Here is a 19,437-nt window from a genome sequence, read left to right as displayed (position 1 = left end):
TCACTTTCCTGCATGCTTCTCTCAATTCATACTGCATCTGCTGATCCCACTTTGGCATGTTTCACTTTGGACTATGTCCATAAACATCAGGTGTGGAATGCCAACCCTTCAGCATCATTACTCTGGTGAGAACTTTCCTAGCTCATAGACTCCTTAATTCCATTTTGTGTGGCACACTTCTTAACAAAAAACCCCCTCAAAACCTAGATATAGACCAGGGCCCATGAGATTGGGCATATGTACATGTAACTTATGGATATAAGTTAGGGGAAATATATATACCTTAAAGCAAAAGTGCCCAACAGTTTGCAGTGAGTAGCAAGCATGTAGAAAGACCTAAAAAGACACCTTAAAGTACCTAATGAAACAGTTTCAACTTAAACCTAGATACCTTCCTCACCTACCTCCTATTACATGTCCCTTAATCACTCCAAAGCTAACCTTAACAGACAAAGTAAGGACTACAAAAGCTGAATAAGGGCAAGAGATAGTCATACATTTATGACTCTCTAGTCACTACCATGCCACCTCATCAGCTGGGGCCTCCCTAGTCAAGAAGTCCTGGGACTCTCACACAGACATGATGGGCCTAGACTTCTAACAGATCACTCTCTCTACTGTCACTGGTCATCTCCATCAGGAAGAACATAATGGACCCCTTTGGGGGCCCCTATCTGACCTGGCCATCAATGTGGATCAATAATGACAGGGAATGTTCCATTCCCCAAAGTGAGGTTGGACAACATACTCTACTTACTGCCCGAGGTAGATGGGCCTTGAAATTAGTGCAGCCTGGTATGTTTATGCTCCTAGCTGTGACCACAGAATGTGAGCTCAGACCTACAGAGATGCAGAGGTTACATAGGCTCCTGTGCTGAATATGGGCCCCAGATCACACCAATGGGGTTTACAGTTATCAATATTTATATATTTGGGAGCTACTCTCTTCCCTGATCCAGCTTTCTAGTCCATTTCCCAATTACGACACCATTTCCCCAGACAATAACCTGGGTCCACCTACATATTAGATGTCAGGCAAAAACTAGGAAAGTCATGGGCCCTCTGGAATATATCTAAAAGAGGCCTACTAGTGTTTTTCCTAAACAGAGACTCCTAATCTTCATCTGCAATATTTTTTGCCTTTAGGTTCATGATTAGTCAACAACTTTTTCTGCTTTATATCTTAACTCTTTTTTCAGCCACCAGGTTCTAGATGATACCATGATGCCAACAGGACTTCCCTGGGTAGACAATCCCACCATGTATCATGGAGCCTCACCTCCCCAGATCCCTGCCACACTTAGGGAGAGTCACAGGCTGGGAGTATGGATCGACCTGTCAGTGGCCATGTTAAGTGGGGAAGCAGTTACAGAAGCCAGACCTTCCACGTTCTGCACCCCATAATGACCTGGGTCCATAATCCCAGAGGGATAACAAATAGGAAAGCAATCAAGGGGGGGGGGGGTCGGGATTGGATATGGACTTCTGGTGATGGGAATTGTGTGTAATTGTACTTCTCCTCTCCTATAGCCTTGTCAATTTTTCCATTCTACAAATAAAAATTTAAAAACTATAAATGCTTTCCTAACTACATTTTATCTGGACCCCTTTCTACAGACTTATTACACAAGGATTATTTTTGTTTTTTTTCAAAAGCTTAGACTTACTCTTTCTTTTGACAAAGATTTGTCTTTTCCAATGAATTGGTCAGTTCATGATGTCAAAAACACCCAAATCTGTGGAACTACTCTGCTAGTAAATTAAAATGTCTACTTTTGGTATCCAAGAGTTAGCTTATCTGGTAGGCAACTGCCTTGCTATATGTGACCCAAATTTCACCCCTGACACTATGAACATCTGTAATACATAAATTTAAAAAAAGACAATTCATATCTAAGACCTTTAGAGAACTATGGTGGTTATCCTTGGGATGACGGCGGCAGGAAAAATTTGTGGTGGAAGTGGTATGCAACTATACCTATATTATTTAATACTCTTGCACATCACTATTAAATCACTATTATATAACTATTAAAAAGTCACCTGGTGTGATAAAAATGAGCCTGTATGAAACCTTAGGGATATCCCATAATCTTACCTTTATTTATTTTAGAAGTTATTTCCACCTTATGATAATTCTCTTAGAGTTTATGCTAGGGGGGGAAAATCAGCATTGTTCACCGAATTGAGTCTTGAAAAAGAGAAGTAACAACAGATCAATTTCTGGAAATTTCCATTCTTTTAGAAGCAGAAAGTTTCTAGAATTCTAAACTGCAAACTACTTGTGTAATTTTTGAATGATCACTTAATCAATTAATCTGGTTTTTCAACCTTTGATAATTTCAATCAATTCAAAGTACATAGAAGCCCAGTCCTCAGTCATGGCAGTAAACACATTTCAAATACTCAGTAGTCCAATGTAGCTTACAACTACTATATTGGAAAACACGTAATATGTGTTCATTGATGCAGGAAAATTCTTTGGATAATTCTAAAGAGTACTGGTATTTTAAAAAATATTTATTTATTTATTTATTTATTCCCTTTTGTTACCCTTGTTGTTTTGTTGTTGTAGTTATTGTTGTTGTTAATGTCCTTGTTATTGGATAGGACAGAGAGAAATGGAAAGAGGAGGGGAAGATAAAGAGGGGGAGGGAAGACAGATACCTGCAGACCTGCTTCACTGCTTGTAAAGTGACTCCCCTGCAGGTGGGGAGCCAGGGGCTCAAACCAGGGTCCTTACCTCAGTCCTTACACTTTGCGCCACGTGTGCTTAATCCACTGCACTATCTCCCGACCTCGGTTCTTACACTTTGCACCATGTGTGCTTAACCCACTTAACCTCCCGACTAGGAGTCCTGTATTTTTTAGAGTTGGTGTAAGAATGGAATGTTGGTTAAAATGGTTGGTTTGAAGAGTAATATGCAGTAAGTAGGTCCTCAGGGAATGGCAGTCCCATTCCCACAGTGTCCTGAGAGGTTTCTGCTGAGTATGTGAAGGCAGTCTTTCCCTCTCCAGAGACCAGCTGGGACCTATCACAACATGGAAGAGGTCTCAGAGTTTTCCTTTCCCCAGAGCAATTAACACTGTGAAATGTTTGTTGCTTTTAGAAGGAGTCAGTGTAGCTGGATAGCACCTTGCAATCAATCTTTAAGATAGGACATTACATTAATCTCTAAATAGCAACCCAAAGTTCCTTCCTGTCTACAAATGAGCAAAGAAATCCATATTCCAAGCTGTGTCCAGCCAAATTATCTTAGTGAATCACAGATTGCAAATTGGTAATGGCCTTGTGCTTCTTAGCTAGTTCATGGGTTATCTGGGGAGAGAGTTTTTTTTTTTTTTTTTAAACCTGGGATGGCTTCCCTAACCCACAAAGAATACTTCTAATCTGCCTTCCCTCACCACCCAAACAATATGTTCTATTGGTTTAAGCAAAACATTAGGGTCACCACAAATATCTTCTAGGAATGACAGATCTATCATTAGATAGAGGGGTTCTGAGAAGCCTTCTTTGACCTCCCCAGCCAGAGTGGGTGGCCATCCTCTCTGTATCCACATCTGTCATAGCACTTGTCAAACTGTGACTGCCAGTGATTGTTACTTGAGAGCCCCCTAGACTTTAAGATGCCAAAGGAAGTGACAGATGTCGTCCTAGCACTTCAATATCTGGCACAGGGCCTAGGACGGGGCTGTAGTCATCAAGTAGCCACTCTGTCCTGTGTGGGTTTGTAGGCTATTGGTTGCACAGAGTTGATAGTGAATCCAGATGCATTCTCATCTTGGTTCTGTTCCATATTGGACATCAAGTTTGAGAAAACCACTTTAATCTCTAATCTTTGTGTGCTATTCATCTCATACAATTTGTTAATGGATCCAAGGAGATGAACAAGAAGCACATGTAGACATCTGATCAACATTTATGAATACTATCTTAACATAATATTCATCTTTAAACTGTATATGAAGTATGTAATGTTTGATGTTGTGGATTATTATGTATTATTTTCAACCAAGTGCTCACCCCTTAGACTTGACTGAATGTTGAATCTACTTAGATGTCATTTTAAATTTATATGCATGTATTAGCATGCGTCATCATCATTTCATTGAAAAAAATAAGTAGCTAACATGCATATTTCCTTTCCCTCAAAGGATTTCTTTTAGCTGCATCAGGAAATCTACAAGTCATCTGCACCAATACTTGGTATGTATGGGTAACTTAACAAGTAATGTTTATACAGCAAACAATTTGGGGCAAGAATTATACAAAAATCTACCTTTGTGTGTGTTAGCCATTATGTCACTTTTTGTGAACTCTTTTCTAAAGTAAAGAAAAAGAAAGAGAGGTTGAGAGAGAAGAACCAACATCAACAACGTATCTGCCATGCACAGTGCTCCCATGTGGTACTAGGGTAAGAACACATGTCCTTGTACATGGTAAATTGTGCTCTCTGCTGTGTGAGCTATTTGTTAATTCTATAAAAACTTTATTAAGAGAAGTTGGGAAGTAGTGCAGTGGGTTAAGTGCAGGTGGCACAAAGCACAAGGACCAGCATAAGGAGCCCAGTTCAAGCCCCTGGCTCCCCACCTGCAGGGAAGTCGCTTCAGAAGCAATGAAGCAATTCTGGAGATGTTTATCTTTCTTCCTCTCTGTCTTCCCCTCCTTTCTCCATTTTTCTCTGTCCTATCCAACAACAATGAAATCAATAACAGCAACAATAACTACAACAATAAAACAACAAGGGGAACAAAGGTAATAAATAACAAAAAACTTTATTAAGAATAGTATTTATAATGCTAAGTTCAATGTTTTAGAACACATGATTTGCATGTTTGAGGCCCCTGAGATCTCAGGTTTAATCCTCAGCATTACCAAGGCCACAGATTTTTTCTGTTCTGGCTTCTCTCTCTAAGAAAACAGGCACACACACACATACACACACACACACACGCACACACACACGATAATCAAAAAAATGAATAAATATACATTTTAAAGAATACTATTTAGGGTTGTAAAGATATTCCAGCCGGAGTAAACCAAACTTTTAAGCCTGAGATACCAGAAGCTTCAAATTTGATATCCATTATCACCATAAGCCAGAGTTGATGTGTGCTATGAATATATATATATGTATATATATATATATTAAATATATATATTAGCTATCTACAAAATAGCAATACCCCCAACTCTTCATCTACACTATTCCAGCCTTTAGGTTCATGATTAGTCAACAACTTGTTTATGTTTATGTTAACTCTCTTTTCAGCCACCAGATTCCAGATGCTACCAGGATGCCAACCGGACTTCCCTGGACAGACAAACCCACCAATGTGTCCTGGAGTTCTGATTCCCCAGAACCCCACCCCATTAGGGAAAGAGAGAGGCAAGCTGGGAGTATGGATTGATCTGTCAATGCCCATGTTCAGTGGGGAAGCAATTATAGAAGCCAGACCTTCCACCTTCTGCATCCCACAATGACCTTGGGTCCACACTCCCAGAGGGTTAAAGAATAGGAAAGCTATCAAGGGAGGGGATGGGATACAAAGTTCTGATGGTGGGAATTATGTGGAGTTGTACCCCTCTTACCCTGTGTTTTTGTCAGTGGTTCTTTTTTATAAATAAAATAAAATAAAAATTTTAAAATAAAGGGAGGGAGGGAAGGGAGAAAGAAAGGAAGACATAAAAACTACAGAAGGAAAGAAAGGGAAAAGATGAGAGTGAGATTATTTAAGGACTAGAGAAATATCTCACTGTGTAGGGCACCTGCCTTGAGATACCTATCACTCATGTTTGAGTCGAGGTACTACATGGGTGCACCATGACAGCAGAGGAAGCTCTGCTCCTCTATTTCTTTCATGCTTTGTTTATCTGGATGAAAAAGCAATCTGGGAATGGTGGAATCATGCATATAAGAGGTCCAAGCTTATCATAAAAAAAGTAAAAAAAAATTCTATTTGAATGAAAGTGATGATAATCAACTTCATTTTTTTTTGTTGTTCTAGGGTTGGGACTCAGTACCTACATCATAATGCTACCACTCCTAGTGATCATTTGTCCATTATAGAGGTAGAGAGAAAAATGGGAGGGTGGGATTGTGTGGCGGCTCACCTGGTTGGCAGAACATGTCACAATAAGCAATTTCAGAGATCAAGCCCCTAGTCCCCATCTGTAGGGAGAAAAGCTTCACAAGAAATGAAGCAGTGCTCCAGATGTCTCTTTCTCTTCCTTTCTGCCTGCTCCTTCCCTCTTGTATTATCTCTCTCAATTCAATAAATAGTAAATAAAGTGTTTAAGAAAGAAAAAAGAAAGGAGAGAGGAAGAGAGAAAGTAAGCATCTGCAGTACTGCTCCATGGCTCATAAATTTGCCCTCTGCAAACTTATATAAGGGCGTTGGTAAAACACTGCCAATAGTGTAACTTGTACTGGGGACCAGGGTCCTTGAAAATGGTAGTGTGTTCTTTACTGAGTCCACCAACAACTGGCTCCAAAAATAGCTTTAGATTACTACAAGTCACACTGTTGGCAGTGTTTTACCAATGCCCTTATATCTGGCTCCGAAATACAGTTGTAGATCAGGTTCCACATCTAGTGAGTTCCATTCTTTATTTTTTGTGTTGAATTAGAAAGCCCAAAGCACAATTATGAGTTGCAAACAATGACCACAAGTGTTTCCTGAGTATTGTGAGTATGCAGCTCAATCTTGGACCTACAAAGATGGGGCACTTGCCCCCTGAAGATCTCTTTTTTCAGTTGCCCTGCATCCTATCAGACAACAGCTGCAGCTAAAGATGTTTTTTGTTTGTTTGTTTGTTTGTTTGTTTGCTTTTGTCACTAGGGTTATTGTTGGGGCTCAGTGCCTACACTATGAATCCACAACTCCTGGTTGTCATTTCTTTCTGTTTGTCTGACTTTTTCTCCTTTCTTTCTTTCTCTTTCTTTTTCTTTTCTTTCTAGTTTATTTAATAGGACAGAGGAATTAAGAATAAAGGAGAAGATAGAAAGGAAAAGAAAAAGATAAGACTTCTGGAGAGCTCCTTCACTTCTCATCGTGTTTCCCATGCAGGTGGAGAGTAGAGGCTTGAACCTGGGTCCTTGCACATGGATATATGTGCTCAACTGAGAGTGCTACCACTTGACTCTAGAAGTTGATTGTCTTAATGTGGAGAAAAAGCAGAGAATGATCTTCCTTTCCTCAATTTTATTTCAGTAAGCATTGTGAACTATGTCTTCATTTTTGCCTGCTGTTTTTGGAAGTGCTTGAATACATAAAACAAGTTTATTCTCTGACAAAGAGAAGATTATTTTCTATGCTAGATGAGTCAAATTCTGTACTGTGAGGTGGTTTACACCATAATTCAACACTTACAAATTCTTGTATGATTTCCTCTGTATTAACATTAACAACTGAGCTTTGAAATTATAGGTATAAGACATTTAAGACATGAATACGGATCTCTGAGTTGTACCCCTCTTATTCTATAGTTTTGTCAGTATTTCCTTTTTATAAATGAATAAAAAAATAAGTAGATATGTTATTTTAACAAATGTAAATGGTAACAAGCAAAATATATAAGTGTTTTAACATACACATTAACTGAAAGCTATGACTAAAAAAGTTTATTAGAATCATTGGGAAACTCATGACATAATTAACAATAAACCTACTGTGAGTAAATTTACACTAGCAGTATCTGAGCTCATATATTGCACTACTACTTGAGAAATACATGATTTCAGAAAGGAATCATTGCTTTCCTTCTGAGGCCACAAACTATGTAAACTGATCACTGGTATCTCAGCTTACATACTGAATATCATCCCACAAACTCTTCAGTTCACCAGTCTGACCATCTCTTGGTCTAACTGGAATTTCCTTTGCCCTTTCTTTAGTTGGTGGTACTTACTTTTGGATGACACCATCACCACAGTACCCATTTCCATGGGTGTATATGGCAGCTGGTGATGGCTCACTCTCTTCACTTCCAGAAACGGTGATGATTCGGTACTCATACACACCACCAAGACTTAGATTCCTAGAAAACATATAGAAGACTGTTAGCTATGGAGATACAACGCTGTGGCAGACAAGGTGAGTGTAGGAAATTGACTCTCTTGACTACAATCTGCATGTCTTGCTCCTCTTTTGAAATTACATGTACATTTAGTTAGACAGTTTATTTCTGTCTACCAGAATTAAGGTACCCTATTAAGCATGACTGACCACACCATAATACATGGCAACACTAGTTGACATCAACTGTCAGGTAAGCATATCAGTTACTAGTTATTTTAAGTCTTTAATTTATCCCTCATGAGTTTGGTGGGTTATTATTAGACAGTATATGGCCCATACTGTAGGCATTTGGGGGAAATGTCATTCAGGAAAAATAAATTGGATAATCAAACACATAGAGGAGGCTGGCTGTTGGAGCACCAGGTTGAGCGTACATGTTAAAATGCACAAGAACACAGCTTCAAGCCCCTGGTTCCCACTTGCAGGGGGAAAGTTTTGTATTGAAAGTATTGCAGTTGTCTTTCTTGTCTCTCACCCTATCACCCCCTTCCCTCTTGAGTTCTGGCTGTTTCTGTTCAATAGATAAATATATAAAGATAATATATATTTTTTAAAAAGCAAACACACAGAGATGGAGAATATCATAGCAGATTCTCTAGGCATTATCTGATATTCTTCTCAATTTAAGACCTGGGCACCCCCCAAAAAAAAAATCCCATTGTATGAGTAACCATTTTCCAATGTTATACATCCAGTGAATCTCCTTTGCCAATTGTCTTCTGTGCCCTATGTATTTTAATCTTGACTATAGCACAAAAGTAATAGCATCATCCATTAATTAAATGCCAGGTCTGGGATTAAGTATTTTTCCTGTATTTTATTTGACAATCAAGATGTGTAGTAGCATTTACATATTTATTTTACAGATTAGAGATTTAAGACACAGAAAAACTAAGCAACTTGTTTATAACCATATATTACTAAGGACTATATTGTATTCTCCTTAAACGCCCATTTAAGGTCTGTTTTAATAATCTTATACCTTGAAAAGTAGGAATTGACTTGGAATTCCAATTCCAAGTACTGATTCTTGCCAAACTGCCAACTTTCTCAGATTGTATGTATCCCCTCCTATCAAGACCTCCTAATGACCTCCTAATTTGTTCTAACTTTGTCACTTTTGACCATACTCTGTATCTCCTCCCTTCCCTTAGTTCCTTTCAGCTCCCTACTTGAGCACACCAAATCAACCTGGCTGTTGCCAATTATCTTCCAAGGCAGAGATATTAATTCCAATAACCAAATTAACTTCCCAGTTTATTTTTAAAATTATTTTAGAAGTCAAATGTTAATTTCTATTTTATTTCTCTACATTCCAATTATTTACTTTCTATTAATAAGAATCTATGGTGAGAAAAAATTACCTCAAAATAATACTGAAAAGAATTCCTATCAGATTCCAGTGTTGGGGGAATTTCATAAACAAAAGGATGATGTCAAGAAACCTCAAATTCTCTTGCCCATCTGTTATTTCAGCTGCTGGTAGGACTGGAGCTGTTTGGATAAGGCTAATAAGATAACAGGTACAGGAGTAATGGACAGACAATGTCTCCTGATTCTCAGTGTAACAATGACTTGGAGTTTATGAATACTGAACACAGCTTTCCTGAGAATCTTGAGTAGATTAATGTTGTACCGGTAAGTAATATTGGTGATATAGCAGGAATCTCTGGGGATTCCATTAGTGCTCTACAAAGAAAACAAAGCAGGTGAATGAGTAAGTTGAGATAGTATATATAAGAATGTATAAATAATAGTTTTCATCTGAGTTTATGGCCTGCAAATTTGTTGATATAGTTTTTAGCATCTGAGCTATTATATCAATTTTAGACTAGTGAATGCTTGTTTTTAATAAGGCTTCTTTAAATATATTTTATTTATTTACTTATTTGTTTGTTTTTTATCTTTTTTTTATATTTATTTATTCCCTTTTGTTGCCCTTGTTGTTTTATTGTTATAGTTATTATTGTTGTTATCATTGTTGGATAGGATAGAGAGAAATGGAGAGAGGAGGGGAAGACAGAGAGGAGGAGAGAAAGATAGACACCTGCAGACCTGCTTCACCACTTGTGAAGCGACTCCCCTGCAGGTGGGGAGCCGGGGTTCGAACCGGGATCCTTATGCCGGTCCTTGTGCTTTGCGCCACCTGCGCTTAACCCGCTGCACTACAGCCCGACTCCCTATTTGTTTTTTTTAAAATGAGAGATATAAGAAGGGAGAGAGGAAAGAGTGGGAGTGAGAAAGAGAGACCAGAGCACTGCTCAGCTCTTACTTATGTTGGTGCTGGGGACTGAACATGGAATCTCAGAGCCTTAGATATGAAATTATTGTGTAAAACCATTATGCTGTCTCTCTAAAGATTCTAAAACCAGAACATTTGGGTGGTGGAAGGGTAATCAATATGGCCATGTTATGAAGCAAAGTAAAAAACTATCTTCAGGCTAAATCACAGATCATTATGGTCATTGTTGGAAGCAAATGGATAACCTCTGTAGAAATATATGAGTATACCATGAGCTATAAGTTCAGATCAATAGGGACTTAGAGGTTACACAGGTGTGGTGCTAAATATAAGTATGTATTTACATATGGGCCCTGGAACAGGTGGATGGAGGTAAATAGCTAATTTCAGCCACAGATTTTTTTTTTTTAATAGAAGAATAAGAGCTACTCCCTGTCCTAATCCAACTTTTCTCTACTCTAACACCATTCTCTCAGACAATATTCTCATCCAACCTCAGGCTAGCTACCAAACTCAAGCAAAACTACTATAGTTGTGTGCCCCCAGTAATGTGCCTAAAATGATTCTCCTAGCTTTCATCTACCCTAAAATCCCTAATCTCATCTGCTCTGATCCTACTTTCTGGTTCCTGTTCATTAACCATCTTGTTTAAACTTGGGTCATGCTACCTTCCAGACACCATGGATGCTACCATGACTCCATCCTGACATCTCTGGGCAGAAAACCTCACCAATGTGTCCTGGAACCTTGCATCTCTGGTCCACTAAGGAAAGATATAAACAGGCTGAGGTTAAGGATCAACCTGTCAATGCCCATGCTCAGTGGATGAGCAGCTATAGAAACCCAAATTCCTACCTTCTGCTCCCCATAAACAACCTTGATCCATACTCCCATCAGGGGAGAAGTGATAGGATGAAGATAAGAGGACTCTGCACTACATCAGCACCATCAGCACCCAGAGAGAGAGAAGGAAAAGGAGAGGGACATATGGAGGTAGCTATGATGCTATGAGTCGCTTAGAGGGACATATGGAGGTACTTATGATGTCATGAGTGGCTTAGAGGTGAAGAAAGGATTGAATCAGAACAAGAAGTGGCAACTATATATAAATGTGGACAGATAGTTGTAGAGAAGATGGTTGGCCCATGTTTGTGGTGGATTGCAGTGGGGAGAGTGAAGATTCAGAACTCTAGTGGTGGGAATAGTGTGGATACAAACCTCTGTCAACATGTAATTTTATAATATAAAAATATAAATAAAATAAAATAAATATATGAGCATAAAAAGTACTCCTCTACATTGCATTTTTTAATTTATATGTGACAAATGACTTAAGGCTGATGATATTTAGAGTGACCTACCAATATTTGTATTTTTCTCCTTCCTATTTTTCCCTTCTCTTCCTTCTCAATAAACACAAACTGAAGTTTCTATATTGACTTCATCAGTTAGCTGAGAAGTCATAGATAACTCTGAACCTATTTCAAATTAGCCATAAACCAACTTGGCCTCACAGTACTTTCCTACAGTCTGAGTATGAGAACAAATATAAAGAACTTCTGGGGTGAGGCAGTAGCACACCCACAAAGCACAGACTGGCAGATGATCCTGGTTTGAGCTCCTGGCTCCCCAACTGCAGGGGGTTCCTTTTGCAAGGAGTGAAGCTGGTCTGCAGTTGTCTATCCTTCTCCCCCCCCCACCCCTTTCTTACCCTCCTCTCTCAGTTTCTCTCTGTCCTATCCAAGAACACAACAGCAACAACAACGGGGGGAAAAAGATCTCCACCAAGATCAGTGGATTCGTAGTGCTGAGACCCTGGACGGAAAAAAAAAAAAGTATACTCAGCGTACAATAAATATTTGCCTGTCACTACTAATGCTTAGTTTTTCTAATTCTCAGTCATACCCTCTTAACTATAAGAGTTGGAGTTACAGATCACTTCATGTAAACTTGGTAAGGTAAACCTATGAAGATACTACCATCATCTATCAACTATGCCATAGCTTGATAATATATATATATATAATGTTTCGCTTTGTTTTTTACTTTCTTTTCTTTTTCTTTCTTTTTTTTTTTTTCTCCTGGGTTATTGCTGGGGCTCAGTGCCTGCACTACCAATCCACTGATATTGTTCACCCATTGGATCGACCTTCCCATGGTGCATCTCGTGAGTACCCATTCATTGGGGAAACTGACGATCCTTCCTAGCCGACTGAATCCACATGGATCCCAGTCACTTTCAAAGCCAGCAACAAGCAGCTCCTGCCAGCTTTCAAGCTGTTGGTCCTGCTCTTCGAGTCCTCCAACTTAATGTTGAGGGGCTGTCCTCTGCCAAACGCGTTCTTATTGGTCAATTGGTGATACAGCATCAGGCAGATGTTATCTGCCTACAAGAAACACATACAGCAGTCGATGAAGCTGCTCGATTCATCATCAGTGGATTCAATTTAATATGCTGTAATCTCCATCATAAACATGGCCGAGCCATCTACGCCAAATCGTGTCTTGCGGACGTTTACCATACGGCCTCTTCGACCTTCTACGACTCCATTACTGTTGGAACTATTCAGCTTGTCAACGTATATAAGCCTCCCAGTGCCTCATGGGATAACGAGGTCCTGCCTATCCCGAATCACCCAGCCGTTTATCTTGGAGACTTTAATAGTCATCACCAAGACTGGGGATATTCCTCCACTCATGCTGACGGCTCTATCTTAGCCGACTGGGCTTCAGTGAATGACCTCTCCCTATTATCTCCCTATTATACGATCCCAAACAACCAGGCTCTTTTCACAGTGCTAGACTCGTCACCCGATCTGTGCTGGATTAGCACAGTCAACGGCGAAGCCTTTCCCACTACGAGACAAGTTCTCAAGATCTTCCCACACAGTCATCACCGCCCAACTATCATCCACATTGGTCTCCAGCTCCCACTGATTCTGTGCTCGGAGAAACTAAGATGGAACTTTTGGAAAGCAAACTGGCGTCTGTTCAGTGATCTTACCAACAAATCTATTCCTGCAATTCCAATTAACTCTATCCCCTCTGAAGATTCCTACAGGCGCTTCCGCCAAGCCATCTTCAAGGCAGCTTCCCAAGCCATTCCTTGTGGGAGACGTGCTAACTATACGCCTTGTCTTGATGCCAAATGCAAGCAACTACTAAAACAGTATGATGAGTTGGGCGACCCAGATGTGGCTGACCATCTCATTACCTCCCTGGATGCAGCACACCAAGCCCGCTGGCAACAACTCACGGAAAGTCTGAACTTCACCCACTCAAGTAGGAAGGCCTGGAAGCTTCTTCACAGACTGGGTGCCGGTAGCCAACCCCCTCCCGTCTCCCATCCTCCCGTATCTCCAAACTCAGTGGCCTGTCACCTAACTCAAGTTGGACGTGCTAAGATCGACCCAGTCTGGAAAAGAGACATTTCCCATGAGTGGTCATCCCACTTCCGGTTATCTTGTCCATCTCCAAAACTCTCTCCTTTTACACTGTCTGAACTGGAAGACGCTTTGAAGAGGGTTAAACCGGGAACAGCTGCTGGCTATGATAACATCACCCCAGAACTCATTCTTAACCTGGGCCCCGCAGCAAAGAAGTGGCTCGCTTCATTCCTGTCCCACATCTTGGAATCTGAGTCTATGCCCAAAGTTTGGCGTCGTGCGAAGATTATAGCGGTTTTGAAACCAAAGAAAGACCCAACACTGGCTGCCAGTTATAGACCAATTTCTCTCCTCTCCATGTGTTACAAACTCCTTGAGAGGCTGCTTCTATCACGTATTTCTCATCTTACAGAGAAATTCCTATCACCTGCCCAGGCTGGTTTCCGCCCAGGAAGATTTACCTGCGAACAAGCCCTGGCCCTCTCAACTTATATTGAAAATGGATTCCAGAAGAATTTAAAGACGGGTGCTGTCTTTGTTGATCTCACAGCAGCCTATGACACGGTCTGGCACTGTGGTCTCCTGGTCAAGATCTCAAGATGCCTGCCTCCATGGGTGGCCAACACTATATCGTTTCTTCTCCAAAACAGAAGATTCCGGGTACATCTGGGTGACAAGTCTAGCAGATGGAGACTTGTCTCAAGTGGCCTCCCCCAGGGCTCTCTTCTGGCTCCTACGCTATTTAATATTTACATCAATGACCTCCCAGAAACTTCTTCAAGGAAGTTCATCTACGCCGATGACATCTGCTGTGCAACTCAGGCATCCAAGTTCGACATCCTCGAGGAAACACTCACGAAAGACATGTCTCTGATATCTGATTACTGTAAAAAATGGTGACTAATTCCTAGCACTGCTAAAACGGTATCATCTGTTTTCCATCTATACCATGCCTCGGCCTCACGTGAGCTTAATGTGCAGCTTGGCAATACGAGAATCCGGCATGAAGCCCAGCCAGTCTATCTTGGCGTTACTCTCGATCGCACTCTGTTTTTTCACAAACATCTCATAAAAACTGCAGCAAAGGTGGGCGCGAGGAATAACATCATTGCAAGACTGGCCAGCTCCTCATGGGGCGCGAGCGCTTCCACACTGCGATCATCATCTCTGGCATTATGCTATTCCACTGCAGAATACTGTGCCCCAGTATGGTTCCGTAGCCCCCATGTCCATTTGGTCGATTCCAAATTATATTCCTCCATGAGGATAATTTCTGGAACCATCCATTCCACCCCGGTTCCATGGCTGCCAGTTCTTAGCAACATCGCCCTGCCAGATATTCGTCGGGATGCAGCATCATCTAAGTTCATTTCCCACGTCTATGCTCGACCGGACCTGCCAATATACGCGGATATCTTCGCCCACCCTGTTCAACGCTTGACGTCTCGTCACCCAATCTGGTCCCCTACGCCTACACTGAACTTCTCTGTTCCAGTCTCTTGGAAACAGAGTTGGCAGTCAGCTGAAGTAAAGAACAAACACCTCATCACAGACCCCTGCAAGCGTCAACCCGGCTTTGACCTAGCTCGTTATGATTGGGCCCTCCTCAATCGCTATCGAACAGGCCATGGCCGGTGTGCCGCTATGTTCCATCGCTGGGGAGCCAGAGACGACCCGAACTGCCCCTGCAGCTCCAGACAGACTATGACCCACATAGTCAACGACTGCCACCTCTCCAGATTCAAAGGAGGTCTCGAGGCTTTGCATCAGGCTCAACCTGATGCTGTTGACTGGCTACGGAAGAAGGGCAAACGCTAGAAGAAGAACCCACTATCTTCCTTCTTACTCATCAACATTACAGATGACACTGCTCTTTGAGGCCGGGTGTGGGTGTGTGGTGGCACATCTGGTTGAGTGCACGTTATAATGCACAAGGACCTGGGTTTGAGCACCCATTTCGCAACTGCAGGGAAAAGGCTTGCAAGTGATGTAGCAGTGTTGCAGGTGACTCTCTGTCTCTTTCCCTCTCTAGCACCCTCTTGCCTCTCAATTTCTGACAGTCTCTACCCAATAAAGATAAACTAAAAAAATTTTTAAAAATAGCACTGCTCTTCTATCCAATTCAGAAGTCCATGCTTGCATAAAGCTACCATTTAGATAGAGACACAGGGAGAAAGAGAGAGAGCAAAGGGAAAGACACTACAGCACTGGGGCTATAGCACCTCCCCTGTGGTGGTGGTAAGATTCAAACCTGGTTGTGTTTATTAGAAAGCTTGTGCCTATCTCTTTGGCCCAGAAAACACATTTTATTAGCAGGGAAAAATTAACAGTGCTCCTTCTTGCAAATGTGTGTATACCACGCATATAACATTTTTAGAGACTTGACCAATGACCCATATCTATTAATATTTAGCACAGAAAACTCTGAGTCCCTTTTGGTCTGAACTTGTAGTTCATGTTCATAGCTGGGAACATTTTAGGTGGCACTCATTTCAGGACCAGTTTTTCTTGAATGAGGCAGTCCCTACCACTAAAGAGCTCTTTTCTCAATAACCTATGCAGAATATAATTCTTTCAGAAGGGAGTCAGGCGGTAGGGCTATGGGTTAAGCACACGTGGCACAAAGTGCAAGGACTGGCATAAGGATCCCAGTTCGAGCCCCTGGTTCCCTACCTGCAGGAGCGTTGCTTCACAGGCGGTGAAGCAGGTCTGCAGGTGTCTATCCTTCTCTCCCCCCTCTCTGTCTTCCTCTCCTCTCTCCATTTCTCTCATTCCTATCCAACAACAGTGACATCAACAACAACAACAAGAATAACTACAAGAACAATAAAAAAAAAAAGGGCAACAAAAGGGAAATATATATACATATGAATTCTCTCAGAAGGACAAGTTCATAGCTTCTGAAGGTTTTGCTAGAGGTTAAGACCTATTTCATGGCTGGTCTAAAAGTAGGACATTTATGTCAAGTTGTTCCTTTCAGCTGCTCCTAAAACCATCTGGAAAGTCTTATGCTGTCACTTGAACTCCTTTCCCTTCTGTACCTCCCACATTCAGGCAGACCCTAAGCCCTACCTCAAAGCTTCCACCTCATTTCCTCTGCAGCCAGGCTACAGCCAGTCTCTCAACCTTAATGGCTGGCTTGCCCTCTGGCTGCCAGCATCTACTTCTGTTTTCCAGTAATTTAAACTACATCAGAATATTCATAGCCCCAAAGTCCTCTCCAGCTCAAAATGCTATTTAGTGCAGCGATAGGAGCACTAAATTACCAAATTGAAACCTCCTACTTGTTCTTTGTTTAGAAGTCATATTTTACTACTTCTTCTGAAGCATGATAGTTTCCATGCTTATTATTATTATTCTCGCAACCAAGTTTATTGCTGGGGCTCAGTGCCTGTAGGACGATCCCACTACTCCCTGTATTTTTTTTCCTTTCCATTTCATTGACAGAGGGTGAGAAAGGAAGGAAGAGACAGAGAAATACCTGCAGTACTGTTTCACTGTTCCAGAAGCTTCCCACTAATGGGGATCAAGGATTTGAACCCTGGTCCTTGCTCATGGCAATGTATTGTGCTTTACCAGGTGGACTACCTCCAAGTCTCATTATTAACAATTTGACACACACACACATTCCCCCCCCCCCCCCAAATGCTGAGTTCAGGGTTATAACATGGCATGGGGAACTGATCCTGGCACTTTGGAGCCTCAGGCATGGGAGTCTCTTTGCATAACCATTATGCTACCTCCCCCACATCATTAACATTTTAAAGAGAATTCTAAGTGACTGTGAAGATAGCATAATGATTATGCAAAAAGCCTTTCAGGTCTGAGGCACCAAAGGTCTCAGATTCAATCCCAAGTATATACTCACTTTAATAAGCCAGAGCTCCACAGTGCTCTAAAATAAATAACTAAATAAATTACCAAGTATGGTTTTATTTTTTAAAAGCTAATCTCCATTAGTAATCAACAGTTTTTTTCATTATGCAACTCAGATTAATTTCATGTTTCTAGCTAATGAATGGAAGTTGTAGTACTTGCATGTGATAAGATTAATAAATTTTGAAATGTTTACCCTCTGTATGAGTTTCTTAAAAATATTTATTCCCTTTTGTTGCCCTTGTTTTTTTTTTAATTGTTGTAGTTATTATTGTTGTTATTGTTATTGATGTTGTCCTTGCTGGATAGGACAGAGAGAAATGGAAAGAGGAGGGGAAGACAGGGGAAGGGAAAGATAGACACCTGCAGACCTGTTTCACAGCTTGTAAAGTGACTCCCTTTCAGGTGGGGAGTGGAGGGCTGGAACCAGGATCCTTATGCTGGTCCTTGAGCTTTGCACCACATGCTGCACTTAACCAGCTGTGCTACCTACCACCTGACTCCCTGAGTTTTTAAAAAATATTTATTTATTTATTTCCTTTTGTTGCCCTTGTTTTATTGTTGTAGTTATTATTGTTGTAGTCATTGTTGGATAAGACAGAGAAATGGAGAGAGATGGGGGAAGACAGAGGGGGAGAGAAAGATAGATACCTGCTTCACTGCTAGTGAAGAGACTCCCCTGCACCCCTGCACCCCTGCAGGTGGGGAGCCAAGGCTCCAACAGGGATCCTTAAGCTGGTCCTTGTGCTTTGCACCACCTGCATTTAACCTGCTGCGCTACCTGAGTTATTATTATTATTATTATTATTTTTACATTTACCTAACTACCATTCTTTCAGAATTACCTCCATTGACATATCCTTCTTCAGTTTGTGTTTTTGCCAGTTAGATATAAAGATACTGACATTTCTTGTCTTATGATTTATCAGGTTTTTTCCTCTGAACAATATTGATGTCAAGACACACATCAAAACTAGAGCACAATCTTAAAGATGATGAAATTGTTACCTAAATGAATCAGGCTAAATCTGGTATGATGGAACATCTATCTCTACTGCTGTATCAAAGCAAATCCAGAACTTGTTGGACGATTTCTTATGGTAGAAGTCACAAGCTATTGACAGAAGTGGAAGAAGCCAACTAGGTGCGGACTAAAATGTCTGTTATGTGACCCAGAGCTTTATATAAACAGTATTGCAGTAAAATAGTCAAATATGGTAAAAAAAAAAAAAAATGCAGAGGGAACACTCTACCTGGTCTAGAAAACCTCTCCTACTCCAGCCCCCTAATGATTAATAATTAGCCCACCTTTTCCAAGAAAACTCCACCTATCCCTGACAGAACCTGTTTAACCTGGTTCCTTAAGCTCACTTAGAATTAGCCTCACTCTTCTGAAAGTGTACCTTGGCCTTTACTTCCCCTATAAAACTATACCTTACTGGTATCTATGCCCCTGAATAATTTAGGATTGATGAGCACTTATATAGGGATTTGATGGGCACTTTTCCTCACATTCCTGAGCCTGCTTTCTGTCATACCTCACTTTTTACTAGGGGTCAGCCAGAACCTCCTTCAGGCAATATTATGAATATTTACGTATATACAAGGAAACTAAGCACCCTGTAACTTAGCCTTTGACAAAGGTGATATTTCTTATAGTGTGTTGTTTTGTCATATATGAGGACCCAGGTTTAAGCCCCATCCAACCACAGTGAAGGAAACTTCAGTGCTGTGGTTTCTTTCAGTGCTGTGGTTTCTTTCATTTTCTCTTCCTCTTTGTCTCTAGTTTAAAAAGGGGGAGGAGGTTGGTGGTGGCACCCATAGAGTACACATGACAAAAAAAAAAAA

General features: G+C 40.9%; 1 protein-coding gene across 1 annotated transcript in view; it reads right to left on the bottom strand.

Annotated features, from left to right (window-relative positions):
• PAPPA (pappalysin 1) overlaps nt 1-19,437 on the bottom strand; it is a 304,579-nt gene that overhangs the window by 152,735 nt on the left and 132,407 nt on the right. Inside the window, exon 8 of the mRNA XM_007521940.3 lies at nt 7,916-8,044. Within this exon, the coding sequence (XP_007522002.2) occupies nt 7,916-8,044 (129 nt within the window). The remainder of the gene's footprint in view (nt 1-7,915; nt 8,045-19,437) is intronic.

This window comes from Erinaceus europaeus, chromosome 10 (genome assembly GCF_950295315.1).
Source record: "Erinaceus europaeus chromosome 10, mEriEur2.1, whole genome shotgun sequence".
Classification (NCBI taxonomy): domain Eukaryota; kingdom Metazoa; phylum Chordata; class Mammalia; order Eulipotyphla; family Erinaceidae; genus Erinaceus; species Erinaceus europaeus.
The sequence above is the reverse complement of the archived record's forward strand: the minus strand, read 5'-3'. Positions and strand labels throughout refer to the sequence as shown.